Source organism: Myxocyprinus asiaticus, chromosome 12 (assembly GCF_019703515.2).
Source record: "Myxocyprinus asiaticus isolate MX2 ecotype Aquarium Trade chromosome 12, UBuf_Myxa_2, whole genome shotgun sequence".
NCBI lineage: Eukaryota > Metazoa > Chordata > Actinopteri > Cypriniformes > Catostomidae > Myxocyprinus > Myxocyprinus asiaticus.
The window spans coordinates 40,754,660-40,779,854 of record NC_059355.1 but is presented as its reverse complement, the minus strand read 5'-3'; the positions used below and the strand labels follow the sequence as shown (position 1 = coordinate 40,779,854).

The following is a 25,195-nucleotide window of genomic DNA, read 5'->3' as shown; positions in this document are numbered from 1 at the left end:
CGGGCTTGCCTTCACTCCCTATGCGCATCAATGAACCTTGGGCGCCCATGACCCTGCCGCCGGTTCACCAGTTGTCCTTCCTTGGACCACTTTTGGTAAGTACTAACCACTGCATACCAGGAACACCCCACAAGACCTGCTGTTTTGGAGATGCTCTGACCCAGTCATCTAGCCATCACAATCTGGCCCTTGTCGAAGTCAATCAGATCCTTGCACTTGCCCATTTTTCCTGCTTCCAACACATGAAATGCAAGAACTGACTTTTAACTTGCTGCCTACTGTATCCCACCCATTGACAGGTGCAAATTTAATGAGATAATAACTGCTATTCACTTCACTGTCAGTGGTTTTTAATGTTGTGGCTGATCAGTGCTATCTTCTAAAAATATTAATTGCAATGACTGGTACTTGACATACAAACGGAAATCCTCCACAGTAATCTCAATGAAAAAAAAATAAAAATTACTGAAAAAGACATGGAAAAGTCATTGAAATGTATTGGTCAAAATGTAAGATAACCTTGGAATAGTCATTAAAAAGTTCAACAAGAGGTAACAATCAGTATATCAAATAGTTGTGTATAAAACTCTTATGATTATGATCTGATCTATGTTGGTTTCTTTTGAAGTAAACCCTCAAACAAGTGTTAGCTGAATCAATAAACTATCAGTCTCTCGTAGATCCCCCAACACGCCTCTTTTGCCTGGTTTATAATCTCACAAAGGTGTGACTTAGCTTTGGGAACTTTAGTGCCAATACCTATTGCAAGAGTGAGACTGAGAGCGGAAGGAGACAGACAAAGCGAGCAAGCAAGAGAGAGAGAGAGTCATGGGAGGAAATACACACTGGGTTCTATCCACACCACATCTGCTGTTCAAATGGGAATGGGATCCTTCTCTGGTGTGTTCATGTTTATTTATGGCTGCATCTGGGATGCATGGCTCATCTCATTTTGTTGCTAACAAGCAAAGCCAAATTAGAAGTGAGAACACTGGTAAAGAGTAGTGTGCCGAATTCAGTCGAACTGCTTCACAGTCTTGCCTGGCTTCCCCTGGGACTATTTATGCTTCTCACTGTGCTGTTTAAATTTTATTTAAAGAGAGACTAAAATATATTTTAACATGTGGGTGGAATTTATGAGAGATGAAACCATTGTTAGTTTATATAATAGGGTATATATTAGTGGTCGACTGATATGGTTTTTTTTTAATGGCCGATGCCGATATATCACATAATTTAATATAGTAAATAACATAAATATAAAATTGCTAAAAATAATAATTATAAACTCTTATTTAGCACTATATTTACTCAATTTCACACAAAACTAAAAAATAATATTGTATTTTAAATGGTAGATAGCAGTTTCTTCAGATTTCTATTTAGTCATCAAATTTTAGTAATTTATTTGCACATGAAGAAAATGTTAATATATTAGGAAGAAGGAAATAACAGTACACACAGTCCAGCAACCATGGATGGCATGTCCACGTTAACAGTCGCATTTTCTAAAAAAAAAAAAAAACAAATCAAGCCAATTGTACATACAGTGCATAGTGAATAATACATTTATTTATAGCACACATGAAACACTTTTACAGTGGGCTGCATCTTAAAACGTAGCCAGCTGACTTGCTACCTTGCTGCCTAATCAGTTAATGGATTAACTGACATCTGTTTTGAATGAATGGACCTCTTAAGGAAACTGGTCTCTGAACAGTTTGAAAAGCACCTTATTTTCATCCTACCTCCCTATACAGCCCACGGAGGCAGCATTTTCCCGGTTTTGGATGCAGCCTTGAAGTTGCACTTACGCTCTCATATGGATCCAGAGTGAGCCTCAATCTCCTGACAGTTTAAACGGCCTGGATCGCTGACTTGGATTGTCGTCATGATTTGTGAATCAGAGGAACTTTTGATCCTGATATTGAAGTTTTTGTTTCTGGCTGATAGAATACGCGCTTCAGAGGAGGATAATAGAGGAGCGCTCAATGGGAAGAAAATTCTGGATTTTCTTGAGGTTCGTGAATGATATCTGTTTAAACAAAGTATCTGCATATTTGCAAAAGGTATACAATACAAGTTTTATTGATATTTGCCTTTTATCATTAGAAACGTTACAGGGAACTGTTGAGGAGAGACTGTTAGAATATGTACTTTAGTGGTAAATAAATGAGCACCCCTCAGGATGCTGGATCTGCTCAAGTTGTGTGAGGTTGGTTTATTACATCTGTTTAAATTAGATATGTGCATATTTACAGACAGTATATGATATTAGTTTTATTGATATTTGCCTTTATATTGTTAGACAAGACAGTTAAAAGTTACAGGGAACTGTTGAGGAGAGAGAGGGAGAATGAAACAGGTGAGCACTTTAACATCATGAGCACAAACACATCTGCTGCGGCTCTGATGTGCAGACCGTTTAAATAACACTGTATTGCACACCTGCCTATTATTGTAATATTACGATGGCATGTAACAACAAAACAAACCGTGACCTGTAGTTGACATGTCTCAGTCACTTCACATGCAAACAGACAATTTTCGGCGCCCTCAAGAAAAATTTCAATGCGATAATTAAAAAAAGTCCGAATATCGGCCGATTTATTGGCCTTGGCGATATATCGGTTGACCACTAGTATATATTTTTAAATTCTTTCTCTTAAATATACAGTACATCTCTGTATTTTGTTTTCTGCATCCTGCATCCTAAACTTGCACGTTTCCTTGTATTCTCCTGGGAAAAGTGTCTTTCTTTTGAGGTTTAAAGTTCACTCCAAAAAAACTAAATTCTGTCATTATTTACTCATGAACCTTCATGCTTCCAAACTTGCTGTTACTCTTTCCATGGAACATATAAGGATAATTTTTAAAGATCTTTATACAGCTCTTGTCCATACAACAACAGTTCACAGTGGCCATGTCTGTCAAGCTCCAAAAAGGCAAAAAGAATCATTAAAGCAGTCCATAAGATTCGAGGGCTATTTTATAGACACACCATGCATGGGGAGTATGTTTCTAGGAAAGTTATAACTTTGATCTGAGTTTTCTTTTCTTTGATTTGGTTTGATCGTAAAATTAAAGAATATCTAAATAGATTGAAGAAATACTGTAATGGATAAGCATGGCTGAATTGTGTACGCTTTCGTTTTAAGGTTTCTACTTAAAATGTACGCATTTCTCAGTTATCATTCACAATGGCCACTTGCAATCAAGCTGCTCATTTAATTTAATTCACTGATCTGTATAAGTATCAACCTGCACAATTCTTTTAATCTGGTGTATCTAAATATTTGTCACATAAGACATCATTACAGTGCTATTTTCTCACTTGAGTTGTCATCGCATCGGTGTGATGCCATAGTCTGACGGCCAGACGTGAAGTTTGATTTATTATCATTGGCTTACACACAATATTATCAACTTCATCACAATGTGTAACAGGGAAAGATGATTTATAGCAAAAGTATGAAACCAACTTCCAATCCGAACATTTAACGTCAATCCAAGTACCACGAAACAGTTGATCTACAGTAATTATGGTCTGAAGGCACACATAATGCACATGAGCAGTCTATGAGAAGGTTCAGAGGTTTAGTGTTAATAAATCGTTTACAGTAGCTGACAGTTACAGATGACTATCCAAAGCAATTTACAGTATTACAGGTGCACCTGGAGTAAACTGGGACTAAAGGAATATTTCTCCTAAAATTTTCTCTTTTATGTTCCATAGGAAAAAAGCAGGCATATGGGGTTTGAACAACATGAGAGTGAGCAAATATACAGTATGACAGAATTTTTATTTTTTGGGTGAACTATAACTTTAAGTGTCTTGTACAAGGGCACAGTGGTGTTGGTTCAGGGGTCGGTCCATGTGGGAATCGAACTGCAAACCTTTTGGTTTCAAGTCTATATGTTTTTTAATTTGTCTAAGGTGTGACTGGTCTAATTTTGCCAAGTAGGATGTGTTCCCGGTTCAACTTCAGAAGGTCCTGGTAAAAGGAATAGTCCTAACCCTATCCTTAACCCCAACCCTATACTACTAACTACCCTTAAAATCAAAGGGAAATGATAGGATGATTAAAATGTTGTTCAAGACCCAACCTTGCCCAAAAACTAACCCTAAAACCTGATGAAACCAAATCAAAACCACAAAACCATAATCTATAGCCTATCTATTTTTATATTCAAGTGGGATAATTACATGATGATTGATGCAAAATACACTTTTTCAAACACCAGCCACTGGGTTGTACGCATAGCATGCCTGTAATCATAAGAACTACACTGCTTGCCAGTGCGACCCCTACTTATGATCATCTCTGCAATTCATGTCGTTGTCCAATTGTAATTACATGTAGATGGTTATGCATGCTGGTCCAGCTCTCAAGGAATCTTTACATGTCTGAAATCAGTCTGAATTGTTTCCTCCCTCAGATACTTTGCAATTACACTGTCCCGTTGGGAAAAACTGACGCCTTTAACCCCCTCTCCAATTATATGCCAAAACAATGTTTGTGCACACCAAAGAGTCACAGGGGAAATAGATGCATGTAATGCCTTTCATGGCATAGCACTATTGTGTTGGTGATGCTGCACTGCCTGATTACATTTGCCAGTGCAATCTATTGCTTATCATTTTGCTTAATAAGATGGTTGGTGGAAGTTGGTGGAAAAGGACAACACTCCTCCCTCTTTTTGGGAAACAAAGAAGAGATGGGTTGTAATTGCAATTTATGCATTTTTCATGAATTGTTGGATGCAGGTGGTCAGGGTTTGAATGGTTACTTTCAGTCCATGCTGGTAGCCATAACTACACCATTAAAGAGTAGCCATTAAAAAAAAGCATGTTTTTGATTTTTTTTTTTTTTTTTTTTTTTTTTTGCATTGGCGGCCATTTAAACGTAGCGGTTTATCATTTCTCATGAAATATTTCTTTGCAAGCATAATTGTGACGAGGAGGAGGGCGTGGCCGGACCGTAACGATGGGCGCCCAGTGTTTAATCAGCCCAGTTATCCGGGAGAGGGATAAAGAGAAGTCGGGGACGGCAGTTTGAGAGAGAGAGAGAGACTGCACGCAGCAGTGTTCGTGTGTGTGTGCTTTTGTGTTCTGCTGTAAAGCAGTTTTATGTTGTGTTTTGTTTATTTAGTCTTTTTGGTTGTTAACCCGGTTCCTGCTTCCTCCTTTCCTGATGAACAAGAGGCTTGGCTGCCACAATATTATAAATAGTAAACATTTAATTATATTATTCTGCCCTACAAAGGCAAAATGCAGTAATTACACCAGGACTGAAACTGATAAAATTGGTTTTCAAAACTGAGTGCCTATGAAGCAAAAAAGGCAGCATCCATGTCACATACTGTACTTCCGAGGCTGCATTGAGTACGAATAAGAATGCTAATAAACAGCTCTGGTCCCTAAGAACTCTTTGATTAGATGTGACACAGTTTGGAAATCACAATTTTGCACACTGTGAACTCTTATTTTCTTATCCAACTGAAATTTGCCCTTGGAAGCCTTGCTGTGAGGTGTCCTCTGTTTTTGTCATACCAGTCTGCGTGCTCTTTTTGGTTTGGTGGCAGGAGAGGTTGCATGCAGAGGGCATAATGGAAAATTACGACAAATAGAATGTTTTCCATTGGTGAAATGTAGCTACAATTCCTCCCCTTGCCCTGCGTCAAAAGCTGAGCTGTGTAATACAATCTGACAGACTTTCCAGCTGCATAATGTGCCCCGAAACATAAAAGACACCAAGCAAATCCACCGAGAGACCCCCTGCCCTTGCAATTACAACAGACGCCCAACAGTTACCCACACTAGGATATAGCGCTAAACAAGAGGCTTCTCTGAAGATTATGCAATTATAATGAAGTTATAGCAGATTACTCTTCCTCTAAATCTTCATGCTTTTGTTTTAAAGGGTCAGTGCAGTCAAAGGCAAGTATGTTTTTCGTTTCAAAACCAAGAAAAGAGTGTACACAAATGGGCTTAAACCTCAGGGTTGACATATTTAAGAACTTTGGGACTATTCATCCATCATGTGTTCAGTGAAGACTATCTGGTTCTGCAGAAAGAATGGGGGGAAAAAATAATCATATGGCCTCAGGCTACAGAGCTGATACTGTGACAGTTGTTTTTTTTTGTTTTTTTAAAGAAAATCAAAAAAAAAAAAAAAAAACAAGCAAAGGAAAATCTCCAGTACTCACAGGAGTGAACTCCAAGTGAAATGCTTTAAAAATCCCTCAGTGCATCCCGGTCTTGTCAAAAATAAGTTCTATGAGTAAAAAAAAAAAATCCATACAAGCTTTTTGATCAAGAGAATCTTACAACATAGCATATAAAAGAGCTCCATATGAAGAATCTCTTAATATTTTAATGGACAATAGTCAAACCCTAGCTAAACAATGTTCATTGAATATGCCATATAAATGTAATGTAGATCTGTTTAATGTGGGGAACTGTGTAACTAACGTTGGGTGTCTAGGAGTGGAAGAGGAGACCAGATGCAGGAGTAGAGTCTTTAAATCCTTTAATTACAAATCGCTGGAGTGGAACACACAATAAATCTTAACGTAACACTTCAAGGACTAACATAGGAGTGGGTAAAACTAGAGGATATTTATACAAAAGGAACTAATGAGGGAATGGAATACAGGTGAGAATAAGAAACAGATGGAAGTGATGAGGGCAGTGCACTATGGGAAATGAAGTCCGGGGGAAAACTTCAAAATAAGAGTCCTTGAAGAAGATGATGGAGACAGACTGTGACAGTAACACAATAATTCCCATAAAATTAATTCTAAATATGCAAAACTTATTAAGGTTTATGCTTAAAATAAGTGAAAAATCTGTCAATGGAAAGAAGACAAAATACAAACACATTCATGATAAAAGTTTTATCATGAAAACAAGTTTTAAAAGAATAATGTATCCAAAAATGTCATTTAAAAAATAAGTCATTTACTCACCCTGATGTCAATGCAAATGTGTATGACTTTCTTTCTTCCACAGAAAACAAAAGTAATGTCCACACTAATCTGTTTTCGTTTGAAAAAAAAATAAAAATCTGTTTGCTAACGTCATCTTTTCCAAAGTATGTGGTAATTAAGTGCGTTTTCGAAACTCTGTTTTAAGTGAAGGTAAGTGCCATTTTATTGTGGCTTAAACGTAGTGAAATCATTGTGTTTTCACTATGTATTAATGTGGATGTCGCCAAAATGCAAGAGCTTGAAGAATGTACTGATTGCTCTTTTGGTGTTTCATTAATGGTGCCTTTGCATCCTTTCCGAAACTTGAAAGCCTAAGTCCTAATTCATTGTTATTGCATTGAAAAGAGTGACCAATACATTCTTCAATACAATCAAAACATTCAATACATTCAATACATTCTAAATTACTCCTTTCACAATCCACGAAAGAAAGATTGTCATATGGGTTCAGAATGACACAAGAGTGAGTAAATGATGACAGAATTGTAATTTTCAGGTAAACTATTAATTCAATATCTTGCAGTTTTTTATGTTTTTTTATTTTTTTGGGGGGGGGGGGGGTGAATTCATCTTGTTCTAAGTATGTTTAGATAATTTTAATGGAAAAAAGTAGGATGTTTGCAGGTTAAACCTCATCCATTAAGGAGTGTATTTCTGGGAATCAAAGAGGTGTATTTCTGGTAATCAAAATCAAAGGTCCTCAGAGAAGTCATTTAAAAAATGTCTGTCAGAATCAACCCTACGCAGGGCCTCCAAAGATGTCATTTTGCATTTATATGTGGGAGGAATGCTATATGTGCAATTGAAAGCAGCGCTAGTTTGTAGCTAACAGTTTTTAGGTTGGCTTCTAGCTCCTATTAATAGTCAAGAGAAAGTAGCTTTTGAGGTCAACATATTCCAGCCCCCTGATTCCTCTGATGTTGCAAGTTTCTGTTTGATACTTTTGTTTAGCGCGTAGTGCATTATTTAGACCGTATCGAGCTTCAAAACAAATTAAATGCTTCTCAAAGGTTCCTCTTTTAAACGTGCAATGAATACTTTGTATGGCTGTCAGGGTATCAGAAGACTCAAAAGTAGAGGTAAGTGAATAATAAGTCTTTAATGAAAAAAAGGAAAAAAAAAAAGAATAATATCAGTGTAGTATGCTGGTCGGCAGTGGAGCACAGAGTCCAGAAAATAAAGATAGTGCCATACGAAATCTTTAATCAGGAACTTGGCTATTTCGGGAGGCAGTCTAATAACATGTCGTGAAACAATGAGAAACTCCAACAGGGTCTGAGAACAAAGACAAAAACACAACTGACAAAACACATGACAGGCAGAGAGAAAAACTGGTCAACTGAGCAAGGCAAATGGCACAGGACAATTCTACATCAGACAGCAAACAAAGGAGAGCTAAAGTAGGGAGAGAAATCTAAAGGGTAAGGAGAGACGGGTGCCGCTGATAATCAGATCCGAGTGAATCAGCTGTGAGGGCGCGACCGTCACGTGGCAACCTGTCAAAACAAAATGAAAACAAACACAAGAGGTGATGGAATTCACAAAGATAGAAAAGAGAAAAGCGGGTGGACTCCTCGATCTTGTCAGTCGAGATCCCCCCCGAGAACACCACCTGGTGCTCCCATGGGTGGAGGCGGCCATCGGTGATGGAATTCCTCAATAAGCGAGCAGTCCAGAATGTTTCAAGCCGGGACTCAACTCCAACAGTCAACCAGGCATTGAAACCGCCGTCCCCGTCACCTGGCATCCAGCAGCCTCCTGAAAGTATACACAGGGGAACCGCCAACAAGACAGGGGTGAGGAGAAGACAAAGGAGGGTTAAGGGAACTTTGACAAACAGGTTTAATATGAGAAACATGAAACACGGGATGAACCCTCCACAGGGGAACCTGAAGTCTGAGTTGTTCCACCACTGGTCTGAGCACCTTGACAATAGGGTATGGCCTGATGAATTTGGGTGCCAACTTACGAGCCGGCACTCTGTGAGGGAGATCATTGTTGGAGAGCCACACCTTTTGCCCACAAACATACCTAGGTGCAGCAATCTGATGGTGATCAGTGCACCTTGGTGTGCCCCCTGGCCTGAAAAAGTGCCAACCTGGCCCTTCTCCAGGTGCGTCGGCAGCGCTGAATGAAAGCGTGAACCAAGGGGATCACCACTTCCGGCTCCTGTGAGAGGAACAGAGGAGGCTGATAACCCAGGCAACACTGAAACAGGTATAAACCAGTAGATGACACAGGCAGAGAGTTGTGAGCATATTCGGCCCAAGTTAAGTGTTGAGACCAAGAGACGGGGTTGTGGGAAGCCAGGCAGTGAAGCATCTGTTCGAGATCCTGGTTAGATCGCTCGGTCTACCCGTTGGTCTGGGGATGTAAGCCTGACAAAAAACTGACGGATTCACCAATCTGACAATAGAACTCCCTCCAAAAGTTAGAGACGAACTGGGATCCCCTGTTGGAGACCATGTCCACCGGCAATCCGTGTAGCCGGAAGATGTGGTTTACCACCACCAGTGTCGTCTCTTTAGCGTTGAGCAATTTGGTAAGAGGGATGAAGTGAACTGCTTTGGACAAACGGTCCACGACAGTGAGGATGACCGTATTGCCACTGGACGGGGTAATCCCATAACAAATCCAGTGCAATATGGGACCAGGGGCGGCAGGGAATGGGGAGAGATTGGAGCAGACCAATGGGTTGCTTGTTGCCAGATTTATTACAAGCACAGACCGAACAAGCCCAGACGAACCAACGTACTGTACGTCCTCCACCATGGCAGGCCACCAAAACCTCTGGCAAATGGCAGCCAATGTCCTCCTGACACCCGGGTGACATGTCAACTTGGATGAATGACCCCACTGGAGAGTGGCAGTCCGGACCGAGTTAGGAACAAACAGCAGACTGTCTGGGCACCCCTTGGGCGTCTCGACACTGGTAAGAGCCTCCCTGAGGCGCTGCTCGATGCCCCAGACGACGGCCCCCACCATGACGTCTGAAAACGAGATGTCGTCAGACGGGGAGCCCTCATCTCTGACAGCGAACTGAGGCTTGAGATATTTGGAGCCAGGACGGTAGGAAAGGGTAAAATCAAAGCGCTGAAGAATAGTGCCCATCGAGCCTGCCTGGAGTTGAGCCTCTTGGCTGAACGGATATATTCCAGGTTCCTGTGGTCAGTCCAGACCAAGAAAGGAACGGTTGCTCCTTCCAGCCAGTGATGCCATTCCTCCAGAGCAATCTTAACCGCCAACAATCTGTTACCGATATCATAGTTCCGTTCAACTGGGGAGAGACAGTGAGAAAAAAAAAACACAGGGATGCAATTTCTCATCAGTAGGGGACCGCTGGGAAAGAACCGCCCCAGTAAAGCACCTTGAAGCTCAACTGCCAACTTCACTGTAGATTTCTCCTCTGAGTCCATTCTGGTTGAATTGTTCTGTCAGGGTATCAGAAGACTCAAAAGCAGAGGTATGTGAATAATAAGTCTTTAATAAAAAAATAAAAAAATAAGTAAACAGAGGTTCAGGTGAAAAAACAAACAGAAACTCAATAATATCAGTGTAGGATGCTGGTCGGCAGTGGAGCACAGAGTCCAGAAAATAAAGAGAGTACCATACGAAATCCTTAATCAGGAACTCAGCTAGTTCAGGAGGCAATCCAATAAATGACTAGTGTCGTGAAACAATGAGAAACTCTAACAGGGTCTGAGAACAAAGACAAAAACACAACTGACAAAACACACGACTGACAGAAAGAAAAACTGGTCAACTGAGCAAGGCAAGGCAAGACAATTTGACATCAGACAACAAAAAAAGCGGAGCTAAAGTAGGGAGATAAATCAAAAGAGTAAATAGAGACAGGTGCCGCTGATAAACGAGCGGCTGCGATAATCAGACCTGAGCGAATCAGCTGCGAGGGCACGGCCATCACGTGGCACCTGTCAAAACAAAATGAAAACAAACACACAAGGTGAGGGAATTCACGAAGACAGACAAGAGAAAAGCAGGCGGATCATTCGACAATCTTGATAATGGCATTCACATTTGTTGGATTCTAACTGTCTCTCTTCTTGTTCTATCCTTTTTCTTCAAGAAAAGTGTTTCTCCTGCCTGCCATTCATACTCAAAACACCATCTCCTTGATTTTTGGTGCATTTTGACTCCAGTCTTGTTGACTTTGTTCACACTGCACATAAATCCGATTTGGACTTTTGTTTTTAAATCCGATCATTAGGACCAACTTTTCGTAACTTTGCAAATGATTGCAAATATTACCCATTTGTAGTATCCAGTGAATCTACACCGGTTGCCTTAGTTAGGGTGCTTCACTCGAATGTGTTTTTGAATTGGTCTGCGCTGTTCATTTATTATTGTTTATTATGATTAATGTTGTTCAATGTAAACATAAGCTAGACAGATGATTTTGACTATTACCACGTCTCGCTGTTTTATTTTTATTTTATTTTTTAAAACCATTGACTCATTCATTTGTTATTTATATCACAAAGTTCGCTGTATGAACAACCAGTGGAGTGGTAGTGGCGTAGTAAACAGGACTGGTTGCTGGATCAATCCCCACAGCCATCACCATTGTGTCCTTGAGTAAGGCACTTAACTCCAGGTTGCTCCAGGGGTATTGTCCCTGTAATAAGTGCACTGTAAGTTGCTTTGGATAAAAGCGTCTGCCAAATGCATAAATGTAAATGTAAACGAAGCAGACTGTATTAGAACACCATTTCAGACAATATTGCACACTTTGTGCATTCATGTAGTGTCCAGAATGACAAAAAAAAAAAAAGAACTTCATTGATCAGATTTCAAACCACATATAGATATGGTTTGGATCGGATTACTGTTATAACTGTTTTTGTAGACTAAAAACAAATAAACAAATTTGAGTTGGATAAGCAAGAGAAAAAATTCTGATTTTTGCTGCCTGTCTGAACAAAGCCTTTTGGTTTTTATATTCAGTGCTTTAATAATTCAGTTGCCATCAAATTGAAAAAGTCTCAGCTGTTAACTTTCTCTTTGATCCAACAATTTTTCACCACATTTGCCCTCACAGTCAAGGTGACCACTCCAACAGAGGTCTAATCTTTCTGATCACTCAATAAAAGTGAAGCATCTGTCATATTTGGCACAAAATGTATTCTTTTAATTATTTCTATAATTACTTTCCCCTACAGATTATACTCTCGCATTCAAGGGAAAAATCATTCCATTCACAAGCAATTGGATGAGAGTCATACTTGCCCTTGGCAACTAAAGATGACGTTACTATGGAAACAACTTGTGCTGCTATCAATCATTGGCTGCCTATCAGGTAAATTATTGTACTGCTGATTTTATTCAAACTGAATGTTTTTCTCTTTTCATTTTTATTTTGGACTGAATTTGTACATGTTGTGGACTGTCATGTTTACAGCGACTGAATGGGGAAAATTTAATTATGATCTTAATCCTTGAATTCATTCAAGTCCTTTGAGTGGGTTTGAGATAAGTGGATCCAATATTCAAGCAGGAAATGCTGTTGTTTTTGAATGTCATTGAACTTAATGGTCATGTTATGTACAGAAAAGAGATTATAATATGGTATTGAGAAGGCTTAGCTAGTTATTGGGCTGATCAAAGAAAGTTATCCTTGATAGCTGTGTTTTGGTCATTTGGTCTGAAAATTGTATTTTGATCTTGCATGCGTTTTTCAATATTTTAGAAAATATGACACATTTTATGATGAATGTATAATTTAAGGTGTTAAGGTAGTTGTTAAGGTAAGCATCATGATTATTATTGCTCAAACATTGGGTTAGGGATTTGAACAACCCCCTATCGCTAAATATTAATCTTTGGCATAGAACTCATCCCACACTATTTGTTCTACAGATGATACTGTACCTCAAATCGTATGGCTTGTTAAGAGGTGTGCTATTACTTTTGAAAATGGTTAGATGATAAAATGGACTACAAAATCCCATAGGCTTACTTTGTACTGTCATACATTATCCACACATATATCTTAGGAGCAGAATATCAGACTTGGGCCAGTAAACAATCACCTAAGAATCACCCAGAACACCCAAGCAACATTTCTCTATATCTCTTTGTAAGTTTGAGTCAAAAGCCCAATTACACAAATGCATATTTTCACTAGCATTAGTTTTGCATGTTGTATGTTTGTTTGAAACACCTAGTTCAAAACCCTTTTGATTTAGAAGATATTTTGTTAATTCTTTACTCCAAACTAAAATTCCAAAATAATTTAGGCTATTGCTGTTTGGTAAACAAGTGAACACAATAAAACCACACTGACAAACATTCAGGCAAGGGGCAACTATATAATAAAGTGATATTTTAACCAAAATGTTGAAATGTGTTCCCAGAATTGATTGGCAAATCTTTCTTAACCCAGTCCTCCTTTAGCCATTTAAATCTGGTCTCTCCAAATGCTGCAGTGAGATTATTTCCCAATACTCCTGTTTGTCAATTATTATTATCAGAATCCTTTGGAATGAGACATGTCTGTATCTCACCAGAAGCCAGTACCTCTCTGCACCCAACAGATTACATATGGAACTCAGAGTCATCTTTGTTCATCAAAATGTTTTTTTGTTTCTTGGTGACAGAGTTCAGTATTTGCAGTACAATGTGTGATTCATGAGAAAGCAGATGCTTTTGTTTGGAGAAATATAGACTAAATCATTTTATCATCATCTTGTATTCATGAAACTGAAGCAGAGAACAATTATAACCAGTACATGCATCAAATCCATATTATATCAGTGACAACTGCAGTTATGCAGTGCAACTACAAATGATATACACAACCATTCTTCTGCTGATATTTCAGCAGTGGTATGGTGTTTCAGCTTGTTTGCAGAATTTGCTGGCTGTCTTGTAAATATGGCTGCAGGGTGTATCCCAGTAATGTTAATTAATACAGTGGAATTAATGGCTGCAAGTCTCTGGCAACTATTTAGATATATTACATAATCTTATGACAATGGGGGCGAGATGTCTCCTGAAGCACACTCCTAGAAAAATGAAGAATTGTGCTAGTGTGTTAATAATGGTATTTACTGTATCTTAGAATTTTACTCTTTGTAGTACTATCAAAGTGAAAGGAGCATTGAGCTGTCAAAGGGATTGTTTAGGAATGCACAATTAAATTTATATGTGACCATATCTGTTTTGGCCAATATTTTTGGTATATTAAATTACCTGCATGATTGAAAACCCATAATATTAGGGCTTATTTTTTTTCGAATTCAAACATTCTTAGTCTATGTCCCGTTACAAAAGTGTTATACAGGACATTTATAATAGATTTTTTCACTATTCCACCATTGAATGGTTGCCGTTGCTGAACTGTGCTGCTCCAATCCAGACTCATTGACACAGTTACGGTTTATTTTTCCATTGTGGTGCAGCGAACTCAGGATAAGAATGAATGGACTGAGCAAGTGACAAATTGTGAGTTGCAATGTGCCATTCCACCTGCAAGTTTCTCTGTCCTGAGTACAGTTAGCTAACTGTGCAGAGAAATCCAGGACAAGAATGATGTGTAATCATACCGTACCATACCATTTAAACCAGCAAAGCCGAAGTCTCCACCTTAAACCCTAACCCTAAACATAACCTACGTATAGTGTCATAAAAAGCAACTGAGAGATCCAAAATGCAATTGCTGAGGCAGCCACATAATTTTGTGGTGCTTCTTTGACATTTTGGCTCAAGTTTTGACTTTCATGCTCTTCAGGACTTGTACCCTGGTCCTTTGCATTGTGAGTGCAATGCTCTATCAATTGAACTACTGCACAATTGGATCGCATTTGAGTAAGCTTGTATATGTAATTGGTTATGTAATGCAAACATTATAATGTTTCACCTTACAAGTCATATACTATAGTAAAATTTTATGTGATAATATATCATTGTGTGAGGAACAGAGCGAAAAATACACCGACGGCCAAAAGTTTGGAATAATGTACAGATTTTGCTGTTTTGGTAGGAAATTGGCACTTTAATTCACCAAAGTGGCATTCAACTGATCACAAAGTATAGTCAGGACATTACTGATGTAAAAAAAAAAACAGCACCATCACTATTTGAAAAAAGTCATTTTTGATTAAATCGAGACGGGCCCCATTTCCAGCAGCCATCACTCCAACACCTTATCCTTGAGTAATTATGCTAAATTGCTAATTTGGTACTAGAAAATCACTTGCCATTATATCAAACACTGCTGAAAGCTATTTGGTTTGTTAAACGAAGCTTAACATTGTCTTTGTGTTTGTTTTTGAGTTGCCACAGTATGCAATAGACTGGTATGTTTTAAGGTCAATATTAGTCAAAAATGGCAAAAAAGAAACAGCTTTCTCTAGAAACTTGTCAGTCAATCATTGTTTTGAGGAATGAAGGCTATACAATGCTTGAAATTGCCAAAAAACTGAAGATTTCACACAAAGGTGTTCACTACAGTCTTCATAGACAAAGGACAACTGGCTCTAACAAGGACAAAAAGAGATGTGGAATGCCAGATGTACAACTAAACAACAGGATAAGTACATCAGAGTCAATAGTTTGAGAAATAGATGCCTCGCATGTCCTCAGCTGACAGCTTCATTGAATTCTACCCACTCAAAACCGGTTTCATGTACAGTACAACAGTATAGAGAAGACTCAGGGGTGCAGGCCTTATGGGAAGAACTGCAAAGAAAAAGCCACTTTTGAAACAGAAAAACAAAAAGAAAAGGTTAGAGTTGGCAAAGAAACAAAGACATTGGACAACAGATCATTGGAAAAGAGTGTTACGGATCTTAACCCCATTGAGCTTTTGTGGGATCAGCTAGAATGTAAGGTGTGTGCAAAGTGCCCAACAAGACAGCCACATCAAGTGCTATAGGAAGCATGGGGTGAAATGTCAGATTTTTTGATGAGAACTCTTTGAAGTAGTTTAAGAAGTTCTGAACATTTTTTTTTTTTTTTTTTTTTTTTCAAAATGTATGGAATTTTTCATTATTCCAAACTTTTGGCTGCCAGTGTAAGTTTCATGAGTTCGCAGATACATATGTGGTCATGCAGCGCATTAAGGTATTTGTCGTGCTGTCCGAAGCAGAGAAGCTCAAATGTGGGACTGGGCTTGAGCTCTGGTTTTTACTTTGTGGCATTAAATAATATTTGGACTCTTTTTCAGTTTTATCAGCTCAAGCAGAAGATACAAAGTTTCTTGGTCCAAGTTGGAAAACTGAACCTGATGACCTGATACTGCCCATCCATTCCACTGAACAAGAGGCTGTTCTATCCTGTGAGGCATTTGGGGTTCCTTCCCTTCAGTACAGGTAGGAACGAGTCTGATCTAGCTCTCTCTGTGAGCAATTTATGCGTCCATTCATTGCTGTTAGAAACCATTTAAGTGGTTGGTTTTGGCAAATCGGCAGCTTTTCCTCCAAAGAATCAACTTGAAAACTAATGGTACTGATTGCTATTGATTTTTTAAGGTGAAAGGCAATTTATTTGTCCTTCTAGTTTAACAGTTGCATGAAATCCAGTAAAGCACTGTATTGTTAGCCACCTATTTCAGTGGCATCCTACCGTGACCCATTTTCCATTTGCTTTCCACAGTTTCTCTAGTGTCAACGATTTTAAATGTGCATCAACTGCTCAGCCAAAGAGTGATCTAAAAAAATGACAAAAACAGCCATTTAGCATACTTACAGCGATAGTTTGTCCAACAAATGAAATTCTGTCATCATTTACTCATGTTTTTCCATACTATATGACTTTTTTCTGTGGAACGCAAATGGAGATGTTATGGCAGAATGTTAGTCTCAGTCACCATTCACTTTTATAGTACATAGAAATAATATGTAATAAAAGTGAATTATCCCTTTGAGGAGATATGATAGTTTCAGTTCTTCTGAGTAATGAATAGGACTGAGTATCTAAGAGCTTTAGGAATTAGCATGCCAACTGTATCTTTTTGTGAATGTAATGCATACTGCTGTAATGACGGAAATTGGCTTTGAATATGAGAGGGGTCTAAATGACTCATTTGTGCTCAAGATTCTAAGATACTCTCCTGCGTATTCCCTAGGGTTCTGCTCTGAAAATAGCGGTATGCTTCAGCTCTGTGGTATATTGTGTTTCATAGCTTGGGTCAGCATCATGTAAATACTCAGGAAAGCACAAGGGAGAGAAGTGATAACCTTGTGAGTGACATTCTATTTAAATGCTTACATTTTCCTATAGTGTGTCTTTGTCGAAACACAGAACTAGCTGAACAGCAGGTGTGTATCACTGTATAGGAAAAAGGGTTCAGTGATTATTAAAGTTGTGATACTAGCTTTACTTTTGCGCAAACAAATATAGTGATAGTCTCCAAGGTCGAATAAGTTCAGCTGAGCTTTTGATTTATTTATGCAGACTATAAGTAAAGTCAAGTGATATTCAGCAACATGTAAAATAGCCATTTTCAGCTTTGTCACACCGAGATCTACTGCAGTCTCTTGATTTCCTAATTACTTTCTCATAGATATTGGGTAGGCATATTTGGCTTTAGATTGTCATTTGCCTTAATCATCTAACTGTGCGATTGCTTTTAAAGGAAATGTTCACTCAAAAATAAAAATTCTGCCATTTACTCACCCCAATGTTGTTACAAAAAACATTTTATGCTGTTATTTTTCTGTGGAACACAAAGAAAAATCTTGACAGTTCTTAGTGACCATGGCTGTCAACCATTCCATTTACCATTTTCTTTTCTTGAATGTTAAAATAATAATAATAATAATAATAATAATAATAATTAAACAGGGACCAGATGTGTATTGACTTGCTTTGAAGATCACCTAGATATAATATGTTTTTGAGGATTCTTGGGACATTTTCTCTTTTTGTGTTTGATAAGACTTAAAGCCATCATTCAAAACACTTTGCAACAATACATCCAGAAACTTTGATAAGACTGGTGACACTCAAAATATCTTTGTTTGTGTTGAAAAGAGACATTTATATCTGGTGAAGTCTTCCCCACTGTCAAATAAAAATAAATAAATAAATAAATAAATAAATAAATAAATACATTCTGTTACATTTATGGTCAAATAGATAACCACCGTAATAATACAAGTTGTTAAACAGAAGGCCACATAATGACTTAAAGTTCAAAATAAAGATAAAAATCTGCATTTAAATGAGCTATAGTGCGCAATCTTACCCACACAAAGACAAAACAGCATCCGGGTAACAAGAAAAATTCAATATTTGTTAACTAAATAACATTAAATGTTGCATAAAACACCCTTGTATATAACTGATAAAAATATTAAGATATATACTTATTTAAATAAAATATAATCAAACATAGTGCATGCAGGGACTTTTAAACATGGTAACATCCTAATTGTAGTTATAAGGTGACAACTCTACATGCCACAAGTTGATAGGTTCTTTTAAATTGGTATGAGTTAGCCAGTCGGCTCACTCAGATGTGATGTTTTAAGCTAATCGGCTCACATGGTGTAATCACTTTGCCAATCAACTTGTGAACTCTCTCTTTGTCTAACATTTAATTATTGCTCAGTTTTGCAGTTAAGCCCATTGCAAGAATTTTTCTCTGAATTCTCCAGCTCCACTGGTCTGAATCTGCTTCATGGGGATTGTATGGATGTCTAATCGTGCAGCAGCATGTCTAACGTGCTTGATGCAGCATGTCTAACATGCTTGATGCAGCATGTCTTGTATCATGTGGACATAACTTTTTCAAGGAATTTTACCAGGAGCATGTCCACATGCTAATACATTATGTATGTACAAGCAAGTTTTTGTACAAGCAACAGAGTAGCAGACCTAGTGCACCAAGACCAACTCCTATCAAGATGACATACCCACATTAACATGCTAAATCATTCCAAAAGTTTTCCAGTCCCTGAAAAAGTAATTTAAATTAATAAAATCTTTGAAGTCATGAAAAAGTAATGGAAATGTCTATAGTGAATAATAATTTGTCTAGCTATTGAGCAAATCCTTCGTTTGGGTAGGTGCTTGTCAGCTAATTGGTCGAAATTGTTCACCATTTGGTCTGAATGATTCATTGGTGAATCTCTCTGAATCAACATGATTTTTGAAAATCAGTTTATAAATCATTCATAAACAACTGGAAAAGTTATTGCAATTAATTTGGTCAAAAATGATTAGGAACCTGAGTTAATCAATTAACAGATTTTATGGTAGCATTTTTTTTTTTTTCTTTTACATCCATTTTCTGTTAAAATTACAATAAAAAATAAAAATAAATAAAAACATACATTGCACAGCAGTCATTTTGCACTCAACTGAGTGTGCAGTGCTGGCAACAGTTAGAGAACAAAGAACAGTTGAGGCAGTTAATGCTGACTGAAGGGTGGCCAATTTAACTGCAAAACAGTAAGAGGAGGAAGAGTCTCCAAAGAACATTCAGTTACTTTCTTTGTAAAAGTGTTCCAACAGTCTGGTGGTATTTCAGTGTCTGAGGGGCCGGTGTGAACTTAGAAAACTCAACTTGCCAGGCTATTTTGCATTTCGGTTTCAGATTACACAGAAAAGTAACTCTGAGTAAAAGCTGAGTGAGAGCAGAGTGCTTGGCTTTCTTCTGCTTTCTCAACAAGGTTTCTTGAAGAAATGTGCTATTTCTGTGTTCTTTTACAGTAAGTCAGGTTGCATAAAAGGCCTAATAAGGTTTATGAGCCATTAGTGGGTAAATCTCACTGAGAAATGTTTAAATCATATTTCACCACTATATCAAAAGAAGTTATATTTTGCCCAGTGAAAATGAGACCTGTAAGATCATTAAGAGTTTTGCTTTGTTAAATTATTTTCATGGCAATTTAGCTCATTTCCCCCATTACTGCAATGCAAAAGAATCTCTTTCTTGCATTACTGCCAAAGCTTTGAATGTCATTCATGATTATGTTTAGATTAAAAAAGGTTGTGTTGACATGACATTGACATCAAACGGCATTGGTTATCATGCCGTAAAAAAATGTGGCGCACTGATTGATACTACAAAAAGTACTTTAATGATGTTTTTTATGGTGATTTTGTATTTGTTTTTTTGTTTTGTTTTGTTTTTTGTTTTTTTGAGATGTGGTCGCAATTATCTATCATTGTATGGAAAAGTGCTGCGTCAGGATTCTTTAAAAAAATAAAAAATAAATGTGTCTCATAGAAAAAATACTGAAAAATGTTGGTAAATAAAGACAGAATTTTCATTTTGTGTACTGAACTATTCCTTTAATATAGTCTTTAAATAACAATCTTTATATTTATGCACAAATATTAATTGTTTTAATCATATTTGTTTTATAAATATAACTTTTACTCTTTTTATAACCCAGACATGTTTTTTGACAGGTTTCGTAAAAATTCACCATTGTATCTTTAACATATTCTATGTGTTGCTTTGTTACATTTGGTCCAGCAAAGGAGCTGCAGATTGCTTTAAGGTTGTAGTTAAGGACTACAGGGAGGGAGAGTTTTAAAGTTTTATATCTATTAGCTTTGAGATTATCTATATGCTACTAAATCCAACAAGAACTGTTTTTAAAAATGTACAGTACTTATCTTCTGGGAAAATGGACCAAAAATTAATGACTAATCTTGCACTCTGGAGCATATCCCAATTTTTGTCCAATAAAATACTGTCTCTAGAATGAGAATACTGTTTAAATAGGAAATATGTCAACACTTGTAGGGTCTTTTAAATATTTAAACGAACCAAAATTATGCCATAAGAGCACTTCAGATTCAGTCTTTCCAACCTACATTTAATCTGACAGGATATTCAACCTGCCTAGTAAGAATGTGATTATTTACACCCTATCAGAGGCAAACATTTGAGAGAGCTGATTAAAATGCTGAGATTACACAGAAAGTCAGAGGTGCACTTGTGTCGGCTCTCATTAACTCTATGCCAGTGTGATCTTTGTGAACGAAGCTTGCTTTCTCAGTACAGAGACTCGCCTGTATGAACCACTGCAGTGCATTCTTTTGGAAACATAATTGGAGCTGACTGTTTTGTTTGTCACATTTTTTATTTTCTCACTATTTTTGTCCACTTTTCAAATTACCAATGAGCAGGTGCAGGTTGTGACTGTGCTTATTTTGTTAATTTAGCCTGATGATATAATGAATAGATATTAAAACGCTGATGATAGTATAGATTATGGCAACGATGATAATTATGATGATACTGACGTTGACGGTTATAACAACGGATCACAACGACGATGATGGAAATAGTTAGGCTTGGGCAGTTTGGTGTGAGGAGGCAGCTTAATTGTCCATTAAACTTCTCAAAGAACCTTTCGCAATAGTTAGAAAACTACTGGATGCCCTAGGCCTTCTCATTATCTGGAAATACTGTAGCTCCCTGTCACTTCTAAGCCTTTTTGATCCTGGTAAAGGAGCTCCTTGGAGACTGGATTGTTTGTAAGTCTTCACTTTGCCTTTATAAATGATCATTCATGCACCAATTACTAACAGAATGTGTGGATTTAGTTACCTAAACTACCACTGTGACGGTGACCAAAGCTGTCTTGTAAAGCTTGGTTTTAAATAACTACATATAAAATTATACTAATAAATTTAAATTCTTTGAGGCTAGAAGTGTGTGTTGAAATGTGTAAGTGATGATGAAAGTGTATGTTGGTGTCTTTCAAATCTTTTAAGATAAACAGAGACACAATTATTATTATTATTTTTTATGTTCTTCTTCCATCCCTGTGTATCATAAAATTTTGTTGTGACATATTTTCTCAGTTGGTGTCAATTACATAGTGTTTTGTGGCACGCTTTGTTGTTCTGAGGCTGAGAATAGACTTTTGACTGTCGACAGAAAGTCTGGTACACTTTGTAGCTTTTTATGTCCAACAAGAGACAGGAAGAGATCATCTGACTGGCATGTAAAGCGACCAGCCACAGTGTTTATTTTTATGTGATGTTTAGGGGCAAGTTAATCTGAAATAGTTGATACCACAATAATAAACCATTGTGGGGAAAAAAATATGTATTTTTTTTTTTTTTTTCAAGTAATTGCACAGAACTGGTGGTCTATGAACGGCTGTACAGAAAACACTGGGGAAGTGCTGTATGTAGACTATACAATCAGATATCCAGACTTATAAAAACTAATAAGTACTGGTTATTTCACAGACAAATCCAATCTGAATAGATATGTAGTTCACTGCAATAAAATATTTTCTTAATTAGTATTTTTGTCTTGTTTACCAAATAAATAAAAAAAAAATCTTATCCTTAAAACAAGATACATTTATTTCAATGCAAAATTACCTAGGACATTGTGACTTGTTTTCAGAAAATGTATTGAATTTTAATTGTTTAATTGTTTCTCTCCTTGTTGAATTTAGTTAATTAAAATGAGCTAATGCAACACAATACTTGAGCATCTTAATTTCATTGTGTGCAATCAATTTAAATTTGTAAAATGGAAGTTCGCTGAATCTATTTACAATTCGTCAACATAAATAATTTTCAGCGGCCATAACTAGTTGTGTATATGATCTACGATGTCTGTTAAACATAACAAAAATTATGACTTTGACACATTTTTATCTAGTAGATATGATTAAAATGAATGCAAGTTTGTATAACAGGACTAGATGAAATCCATTCAAACAATTAATTTTTACTGATATTTGTTGAAATATATTATTTAATTGCATTTAAAAGTTTCCCTCTGTTTCATTAAGTTTATTGAACATTGTTTTTTTTGTTTTTTTTTTTTTATATATATATTCTCGGAAACAATTTTGCTTCTCAAGTAAACTTAGATTTTAAGGATGTTTCGACATTTTTACTGGAAAACAAGGCAAACATACTGACAACACCTAAAAATTATGAGTATCTTGAATATTTGATACCACTAACATTATAAGATTTGACACCACTAATCTGACAAACTTTGTCAAGTCCAGGTATGAGTTTTTCCTCAAAAGAATGTATTGGTTCAACCTTGTGTCTTGTAAACACAACTATATTTCAAGGCGGACTGGTGCAACCTGACTCACAGAAGTTGCTCAAAGCCAGCCAATCAGATTGGAACTGGTGATTTCAGCCAAGTTTAAAAAAAAAATTTGTTTGCAATATGCGTCAGATGGTCAGTAAACGGACTGCGGGTGGTTCATGGATGTCTCAGGCTGAGAATAGAATCCTCTGGACCAACAAGGACATACCTTCCATGCCATCAACTTTGTCCTCTCGCACATATCAAGAGAAATGACAGTGACAACCAGATATTGGTCTACACTAAGAAACAGATGATGCCAACATTATTTTGTGTAGCCTGTTGTGCCAACATTTATGTGCTTTCTTGAACAAAACACATAAATTAACAAGACATAGCAGCTTATGTCCTTTCAAATAATGTCCTGACTAGTTCAGTCATCTTTATATACAGTAGATGGGGCCCTGCTGTAGGATCCAAGAGTGATGTTGATTTATCACACTCTTGAAAGTGTATTATAGAATCAGATTAGTTTGATATTATAATTTAGTACCCTACTATTTTGCAAGAACACAAATATTGTCTGTATTTACAACAAACAGTCTTACAGCAATCAACTTTGTAAGCTCGGGGCCAGATGCCACAATAAATTATATCAAATACACTGGCTATTATATTAGACTTACAAATAATGACTAAAGGAGACACATTAATTCTGCCACACTGAGATCAATAAATAATGCAGCAGATATGGGCTTTGGAGAGCTGCAGTCTTTGTTGTCTGACAGATCTGGGGAGAGACTTGAATCTACAGTCCATTTCTATTTTTATTTTATTTTTTTAAATGCTGTCCACCCCACTCATTAGTTTTTCACACTAGTGGAATAATGTAGATTGTGCCAACACGTCTGTCCCATTGTTGCTGTCATTTCAAAGGTTTTCTGCTAAGATTTTACAGATTATGCTTTTTGTCCAGTTACATAAATGTATTTGTGTACATACATTTTATGATTTCACTTAAAAGGGTAGTTCACCCAACAATAAAAAATCTGCCATTATTTTCTCACCCTCATGTTGTTTCAAACCCATATGACTTTCTGCCTTCCATGGAACACAAAAGGAGATGTTAGGCAGAATGATAGCCCCAGTCACTATTCACGTTTATTGTTTGAAGAAAAAAAAAAAAAAAAAACATGCAATGAAAGTGAAACTCTAGTGCTGCTAACTGAAGACTTTTAAAGATCCTTTAACAACCAGCAGTAGGCTATTGGAATTTTTAATAAATTTTGGAAATCACATTGTTTTTGTGAAACAACCCGAGTTGCTGTATTTAATTTGATCTATTTCATTAAACTCAAATTCCCTAATCTCACTGTTTAATTGAGATAAGGACATATTACACATGCAAGTGTAGCTACTGTAAATAATTGACATTGCACTGAAAATACTCTATAGTCGAGTGTGAAACCTTTCTTTCATAATTTGGAAGTAAAGCTAACTGACTCTACAAAAAATAAACAAATAAATAAAATAAACAAATAAATAAACTAATGGAGACTGCATGTCTTCAAGGTCATTAAAGGGATAGTTCACCCAAAACTTTGGGTGATAGTTCATTTGCTCACCCTCATGCCATCCCAGATGTGTATGACTTTCTTTCTTCTGCAAAACACAGACAAAGATTTTTAAAATAATATTCCAGCTCTGTTGGTCCTCACAATGCAAGTGAATGGTGACCAGAACTTTGAAGATCCAAAAGGGACATAAAGGCGCTATAAAAGTAATGCATAAGACTCCAGTTGTTAAATACATATCTTCTGAAGTGAGATGATAAATGTGGATGAGAAAGAGATCAATATTTAAGTCCTTTTTTACTGAAAATCTACACTTCCAGAATGTGGAAATGACTTTCACATTCAACCACCTACTGGTTGGGGCTGGTCGAAAGTGGAGATTGATAGAAAAAAAGGACTTCAGTATTGACCTGTTTCTCTCCCACACCTATCATATCGCTTCAGAAGATATGGAGACACTGGAATCATATGGATTACTTAATGCTGCCTTTATGTCATTTTTGGACCTTCAAAGTTCTGGCAACCATTCACTTGCATTGTATGGAGCTGAGATATTCTTCTAAAAATCTTCATGTTCTGCAGAAGAAAGAAAGTCTGGGATGGCATGAGGGTGAGTAAATGATGAGAGAATTCT

The 25,195-nt window shown here is 37.0% G+C and overlaps 1 protein-coding gene across 1 annotated transcript in view; it reads left to right on the top strand.

The window, feature by feature from the left end:
- The window catches only part of LOC127449335 (contactin-3-like), a 91,490-nt gene that overhangs the window by 4,291 nt on the left and 62,004 nt on the right, over positions 1-25,195 (top strand). Inside the window, exons 2-3 of the mRNA XM_051712691.1 lie at positions 12,174-12,310; positions 16,181-16,325. Of these exons, the coding sequence (XP_051568651.1) occupies positions 12,256-12,310; positions 16,181-16,325 (200 nt within the window). The 5' untranslated portion in view covers positions 12,174-12,255. The remainder of the gene's footprint in view (positions 1-12,173; positions 12,311-16,180; positions 16,326-25,195) is intronic.